The sequence below is a fragment of the Rissa tridactyla genome, chromosome 25 (assembly GCF_028500815.1).
Source record: "Rissa tridactyla isolate bRisTri1 chromosome 25, bRisTri1.patW.cur.20221130, whole genome shotgun sequence".
In the NCBI taxonomy this organism is placed as follows: domain Eukaryota; kingdom Metazoa; phylum Chordata; class Aves; order Charadriiformes; family Laridae; genus Rissa; species Rissa tridactyla.
In genome coordinates, this window is record NC_071490.1 from 410,844 (window position 1) to 418,023 (window position 7,180).

Consider the following 7,180-nt stretch of genomic DNA (forward strand, 5'->3'; position numbering starts at 1 on the left):
AAGGCCCAGGAGAGCCGTGCAAGGGGGTGCATGAGGGGTGCAAGGATGAGGGGTGCAAGGGTGTGCAAGGGGGTGTGCGAGGGGTGTGCAAGGGGGTGCACGAGGGGTGTGCAAGGCCCAGGAGAGCCGTGCAAGGGGGTGCACAAGGGGGTGCACGAGGGGTGTGCAAGGCCCAGGAGAGCCGTGCAAGGGGGTGCACAAGGGGGTGTGCGAGGGGTGTGCAAGGCCCAGGAGAGCCGTGCAAGGGGGTGCACGAGGGGTGTGCGAGGGGGTGCACGAGGGGTGTGCAGGGGGTGCGCGAGGGGTGTGCGAGGGGTGTGCGAGGCCCAGGAGAGCCGTGCAAGGGGGTGTGCGAGGGGTGTGCAGGGGGTGCGCGAGGGGTGTGCAGGGGGTGTGCGAGGGGTGTGCAAGGCCCAGGAGAGCCGTGCAAGGGGGTGCACGAGGGGTGTGCGAGGGGGTGCACGAGGGGTGTGCAGGGGGTGTGCGAGGGGTGTGCAAGGCCCAGGAGAGCCGTGCAAGGGGGTGCACGAGGGGGTGTGCGAGGGGGTGTGCGAGGGGTGTGCGAGGCCCAGGAGAGCTGTGCAAGGGGGCGTGCAAGGCTGTGGGTGTGCAACAGGGGTGTGCAAGGGGGGGTGCAAGGCCGTGGCCGTGCAAGGGCCGTGCAAGGCCGGGAAGAGCCGTGCAAGGGGGGGTGCAAGGCTGCGGGCGTGCGAGGGGCGTGCGAGGCCCGGATCAGCCGACCCCCCCCCCCCGCCCCCGTCCCCCCCCACCAGCGACCACTCCCAATTTCTCTCTATTTTATGTTAAAATCATTTTACATGTAAAATACAAAAATACGCCCCGCGGGGGGGGGGGGGGGGGGGGGGGCCGGACCCCGACCCCCCCCCCCCGTGACCTCCCCCCCTCCCTCAGGCTCCCCCCCCCCCCCCCGCCAGGGGACATGGTGATGGGGGCGGGGGGGGGGCTGCGCTCTTCCCCCCCCCCCCCCGAGGTAGTCAGAGCGATGGGGGGGGGGCAGCGTGTCATGGCGGGGTGGGGGGGGGTTGAACAGTGCTTTTGGGGGGGTGACAGTGTGTTTGGGGGGGGGTGACAGTGTGTGACAGGCTCAGATTGGCACGGGGGGGGGGGAGGGGGGGGTCCTCTCTCATATTTTGGGGCCACACAGGGCTGCTCCAGTCCCCGCCCCCCCCACCCTGAAAAAAAAAGCCCCTTGTGGGGGGGTGGGGGACCCTCATGCCTCACCCTGCAGCCGGGGGGGACATTAGTGTCATGGGGGGGGGGGGCGGTGCTGGGGCACCCCCCCCTGTAGTGGGGTACAGCCCTGGGTAAGGTCGCGGGGGGGTGGGGGGGGCGGAATTTGAGGCCCAGGGGGACTTTACAGGGGTCCCATACTTGGGGGGGGGGGGGGGGCACCCGGGCCCGCTGCAGGGGGGGGGCTCAAAAAAATGGGGGAGGGCACCTGGGTCCATGGAGGGACCCTCCCCCCCAGGAAATAAGAGGGGGGGGCCCTGGATAGGGGAAGGGGAGGACCCACATCCATGGGGGGGGCGGGGAAGAAAATGGGGGGGGGCGGGGGGGGGGCACCCACCTCTTTTGGGGGTCCCAGGCAACTTGGGGGGGGGGGGTGTGTGTTATTCAAGGAGGGGGCACCCAGGTCCCTTGGGAGGGTCCCAGGTCTTCGTGGTGGTCCCAAGTTGGGGGGGGGGGAAGTTGTGGCTGAGAATGGGGGGGGGCAGGAAATTTGGGGGGGGGCGGGAGGGGGGCACCCAGGTCCTTTGGGGGGTCCTAGGGAGGAGGGGGCTCGGCACGGGTTGGGGGGGCTCCCAGCTGGGGTGAGGGCATCATGTCCCCTGGGGGATGCTGGGGGGGTCCCCCATCTCCAGCAAATTTGGGGGGGGGGGGTGGGGCGGGGGGGGTGTCCAGCTTTTCGGGGGGGACCCCATTTGCACGTTGGGGGGTGGGGGGGGTCCCCAATCATGGGATGGAACCCGGGGAGGGGGGGGGGGGCCCAGTCTGTGGCGGTCAGTGGCTGGGGGGGGACGGGGACGGACCCCTCAATCCCAGGAGTGGGGGGGGTCCCCCAACCCCCAGGTTGGGGGGGCGTCCCCGGTCGTGCGGGGGGGGTGGGGGGGGGGGGGGTCATCCCCGGTGGTGGGGGGGCCCCCTAGCAGCGCCCCACCTTGGCGTCGCCGATGGCCCCCCAGACGTCGAAGACGAACTCGTCGGGGAAAGCGAAGTCCCCGAGCTGGGAGTCCAGGGCCTGGGCCAGCGCGTCGGGGTCCCGGGCGTCCCGGCCCAGCTCCACCATGGTGGCGGCTGTGGGGACAACGGGGACACTCAGGGGACAGGGGGACACTCAGGGGACAGCCAGCACCTCGGGGGTCCCGGCCCAGCTCCACCGTGGTGGCAGCTGTGGGGACAACGGGGACACTCAGGGGACAGGGAGACACCCAGCACCTCGGGGGTCCCGGCCCAGCTCCACCGTGGTGGCGGCTGTGGGGACAACGGGGACACTCAGGGGACAGGGGGACACTCAGGGGACAGCCAGCACCTCGGGGGTCCCGGCCCAGCTCCACCATGATGGCGGCTGTGGGGACAACGGGGACACTCAGGGGACAGGGGGACACTCAGGGGACAGCCAGCGCTGTGGGGGTCCCGGCCCAGCTCCACCGTGGTGGCGGCTGTGGGGACAACGGGGACACTCAGGGGACAGGGAGACGCTCAGGGGACAGCCAGCGCCATGGGGGTCCCGGCCCAGCTCCACCGTGGTGGCGGCTGTGGGGACAATGGGGACACTGAGGGGACAGGGGGACACTCAGGGGACACCCAGCACCTCGGGGGTCCCGGCCCAGCTCCACCATGGTAGTGGCTGTGGGGACATGGGGACACTCAGGGGACAGGGGGACACTCAGGGGACAGCCAGCGCCGTGGGGGTCCCGGCCCAGCTCCACTGTGGTGACATGGGGACACGGGGACACTCAGGGGACAGGGAGACACCCAGTACCTCGGGGGGTCCCAGCCCAGCTCCACCGTGGTGGCAGCTGTGGGGACACAGGGACACTGAGGGGACAGGGGGACACTTAGGGGACACCCAGTGCTGTGGGGGGTCCTGGGGGTCCCGGCCCAGCTCCACTGTGGTGGCAGCTGTGGGGACAATGGGGACATTGAGGGAACAAGGGGGACACTCAAGGGACAGCCAGCACCTCAGGGGGTCCCGGCCCAGCTCCACTATGGTGGCGGCTGTGGGGACAATGGGGACACAGGGACACTCAGGGGACAGGGGGACACCCAGCACCTCGGGGGGTCCCAGCCCAGCTCCACCGTGGTGGCAGCTGTGGGGACAATGGGGACACTCAGGGGACAGGGAGACACCCAGCACCTCGGGGGTCCCGGCCCAGCTCCACCGTGGTGGCGGCTGTGGGGACAACGGGGACACTCAGGGGACAGGGGGACGCTCAGGGGACAGCCAGCACCTTGGGGGTCCTGGCCCAGCTCCACCGTGGTGGCAGCTGTGGGGACAACGGGGACACTGAGGGGACAGGGGGACACTTAGGGGACACCCAGTGCTGTGGGGGGTCCTGGGGGTCCCGGCCCAGCTCCACTGTGGTGGCGGCTGTGGGGACAACAGGGACATTGAGGGAACAAGGGGGACACTCAGGGGACAGCCAGCACCTCAGGGGGTCCTGGCCCAGCTCCACCATGGTGGTGGCTGTAGGGACATGAGGACATGGGGACACTCAGGGGACAAGGGGACACCCAGCACCTCACGGGGTCCCGGCCCAGCTCCACTATGGTGGCGGCTGTGGGGACAACAGGGACACGGGGACACTGAGGGGACATGGGGACACTCAGGGGACACCCAGCACCTCGGGGGATCATGGCCCAGCTCCACCGTGGTGGCAGCTGTGGGGACAACGGGGACACTGAGGGGACATGGGGACACTCAGGGGACAGCCAGCGCTGGGGGGGATCCTGGGGGTCCTGGCCCAGCTCCACTGTGGTGGCGGCTGTGGGGACAATGGGGACACTCAGGGGACATAGGGGTGGGTGGGGGGGGGGGTTCCCCAGCACCCTGTGAGGGGCCGGGGGGGGGGTCCCCAACACCCCGGGGGTCGGGGGGGGGGACAGAGCTGGTCCCAGCACCCCAAGAGGGACAACCCGCAGCGGGACGGGGGTCCCCAGAACCCTTAGATGGTGGGGGGGAACCTGCAGGGGGGGGCAGAGGGGTCCCCAACCCCCAAAGGGTCCCTGTGGGGGGGGGGTCCCCAGCACCCTGTGAGGGGCCGGGGGGGGGTCCCCAACACCCCACGGGGGGGGAGCGACAGAGGAACAACCTGCAGCGGGACGGGGGTCCCCAGCACCCTTAGATGGGGGGGGGGAACCTGCTGGGGGGGGTCAGAGGGGTCCCCAACACCTCGTGGGGGGGGGTCCTGCGGTGGGGCGGGGGGGGGGGGGACCCCAGCTCCCTGTGAGGGGCCGGGGGGGGTCCCCAACACCCCGGGGGTCGGGGGGGGGACAGAGCTGGTCCCAGCACCCCAAGAGGGACAACCCGCAGCGGGATGGGGGTCCCCAGCACCCTTAGACGGGGGGGGGGAACCTGCGGGGGGGGGGGTGGGGGGGTGGGGCAGAGGGGTCCCCAACACCCCGGGGGGGGGGGTCCCGAGCCCCGGGGGGGGGGTCCCGAGCCCCCGCTCACCCAGCTCGCTGTCCCGGATGCCCATGTAGCTTTCCAGGAGATCGTCCACCTTGGCCACCGCTCGCTCCTCGAAGGCGGAGGGCTGCGGGGGGGGGGGGACACGACACAAGACGGGGGGGGGGTCACGGGGATGCGGGGGGCCATCCTTGTCACCCCCCCCCCCCCACCATGTCACCCCCCCCCCCTCTTACCTGCTCCTCGACGGTGGCGGGTCCCCGAGCGCGGAGGCGTAAGGTGCCCCGGCCGGTTCCCAGTTGGGTGCCCCCCCCGCGGCCCCCCCCACCCCGGGGGCCGATCATGTCTGAAAGGCAAGAGATGGGGGGCGGGGGGCACATTTGGGGGGGGCTGCCACTCCCTAGGGACAGCCCCCCCCCTTGGGTTTTGGGGTCCCCCCCTCTGCGTGCCCCCCCCCACACACACACACATTACGGGTCCCCATAAGCCCTCTCCAGGGTTTTGGGGTCCCCATCAGCCCCCCCCACCCCCCCCCCAGGGTTTTGGGGGTCTCCCCAGCACCATGGGTCCCCATCGGGTCCCCCCCCCCAGGTTTTGGGGTCCCCCCCAGCACTACGGGTCCCCATCAGCCCCCCCACCCCCAGGTTTTGGGGTCCCCCCCAGCACTACGTGTCCCCATCAGCCCCCCCCCACCCCCAGGGTTTTGGGGTCCCCATCAGCCCCCCCCACCCCCAGGTTTTGGGGTCCCCCCCCAGCACTACAGGGCCCCATCAGGCCCCCCCCACCGAGTTTTGGGGTCCCCATCAGCCCCCCCACCCCCAGAGTTTTGGGGTTCCCCCCAGTACTACGGGTCCCCATCAGCCCCCCCACCCCCAGAGTTTTGGGGTCCCCATCAGCCCCCCCCAGGTTTTGGGGTCCCCCCCAGCACCATGGGTCCCCATCGGGTCCCCCCCCCCAGGTTTTGGGGTCCCCCCCAGCACTACGGGTCCCCATCAGCCCCCCCATCCCCAGGTTTTGGGGTCCCCCCCAGCACCATGGGTCCCCATCGGGTCCCCCCCCCAGGTTTTGGGGTCCCCCCCAGCACTACGTGTCCCCATCAGCCCCCCCCCACCCCCAGGGTTTTGGGGTCCCCATCAGCTGCCCCCCCGGGTTTTGGGGTCCCCCCCCAGCACTACGGGGCCCCATCAGGCCCCCCCCCCACCGAGTTTTGGGGTCCCCATCAGCCCCCCCACCCCCAGAGTTTTGGGGTCCCCCCCCAGCACTACGGGTCCCCATCAGCCCCCCCACCCCCAGAGTTTTGGGGTCCCCATCAGCCCCCCCCCAGGTTTTGGGGTCCCCCCCAGCACTACGGGTCCCCATCAGCCCCCCCCCACCCCCAGGGTTTTGGGGTCCCCATCAGCCCCCCCCACCCCCAGGTTTTGGGGTCCCCCCACAGCACTACAAGGGCCCCATCAGGCCCCCCCCACCGAGTTTTGGGGTCCCCATCAGCCCCCCCAACCCCAGGTTTTGGGGTCCCCCCAGCACTACGGGTCCCCATCAGCCCCCCCACCCCCAGGTTTTGGAGTCCCCCCCCAGCACTACGGGTCCCCATCAGCCCCCCCCACCCCCCAGAGTTTTGGGGTCCCCATCAGCCCCCCCCGGGCTTTTGGGGTCCCCCCAGGCTCTTGGCTCTGCATCAGTTCCCCCCCCCCCCGCCCTTGGATCTCAGGGGTCCCCTCGGGGCTATGGGGTGTGACCCACCCCCCCCCACCCCCCCCCACTTTGGGGGTTTGGGGGGGGGTCTCTAAGGTACCCCCCTCCAACTCCCCAGATTTTGGGGGTGCCAGCAGTGGGGGCGTGTCCATCCCAATATCACCAGGCGCCTGGATCCGAACCCCCCCCGCCCCCACCTTACTGGTAGGCCTCCCAGTGCTCCCAGTTAAACCAGCACACCACCCTCCAGTCCAGGGCTGGGTGGGTGGGGGGACACCAAAGCCTCGGACACCTCTTTGGTGTGTCCCCCCCCCCCAACCCCCACGGAGGTAGGGGTGGCTGCCCTTTGCGGGGGGGGGCACCATGGGGACCCCCCCTCTCCCCGGCCTCCCAGTGCTCCCAGTTAAACCAGCACACCACCCTCCAGTCCAGGCCTGGGTGGGTGGGGGGATACCAAAGCCCCAGACGCCTGTGTGGTGTCCCCCCCCCAACCCCCACGGAGGGAGGGGTGGCTGCCCTTTGGGGGGGGCACCATGGGGACCCCCCCCTCTCCCCGGCCTCCCAGTGGGCTCCCAGTGCTCCCAGTTGGGGCTCACCGAAGGCCTTGCGGGGCTCGGTGAGCTGGAGGGCGAAGGGTGCGGCCGCGGGGCAGGTCCTTCAGCATCTTGGCCACCTCGTAGTGACGGGCGCCCACCAGGCTCCTCCCGTCGATGGCTTCGATCATGTCCCCGACGCTGATCACCGGGATCCGGTCGATGACGCTGCCCTCCCGGATCCGCTGCCGGGATCAAGCCGGGGTCAGCCGGGTGGGTCAGGGATAACCCCCACCCCCCGGGG

The 7,180-nt window shown here is 71.0% G+C and overlaps 1 protein-coding gene across 1 annotated transcript in view; it reads right to left on the reverse strand.

Annotated features, from left to right (window-relative positions):
• Positions 1-2,022: 2,022 nt before the first annotated feature.
• The window catches only part of LOC128901366 (golgin subfamily A member 6-like protein 2), a 5,899-nt gene continuing 741 nt past the window's right edge, over positions 2,023-7,180 (reverse strand). The window contains 5 exon segments of the mRNA XM_054183330.1: positions 2,023-2,316; positions 4,697-4,778; positions 4,888-4,997; positions 6,940-6,976; positions 6,978-7,132. Of these exon segments, the coding sequence (XP_054039305.1) occupies positions 2,165-2,316; positions 4,697-4,778; positions 4,888-4,997; positions 6,940-6,976; positions 6,978-7,132 (536 nt within the window). The 3' untranslated portion in view covers positions 2,023-2,164.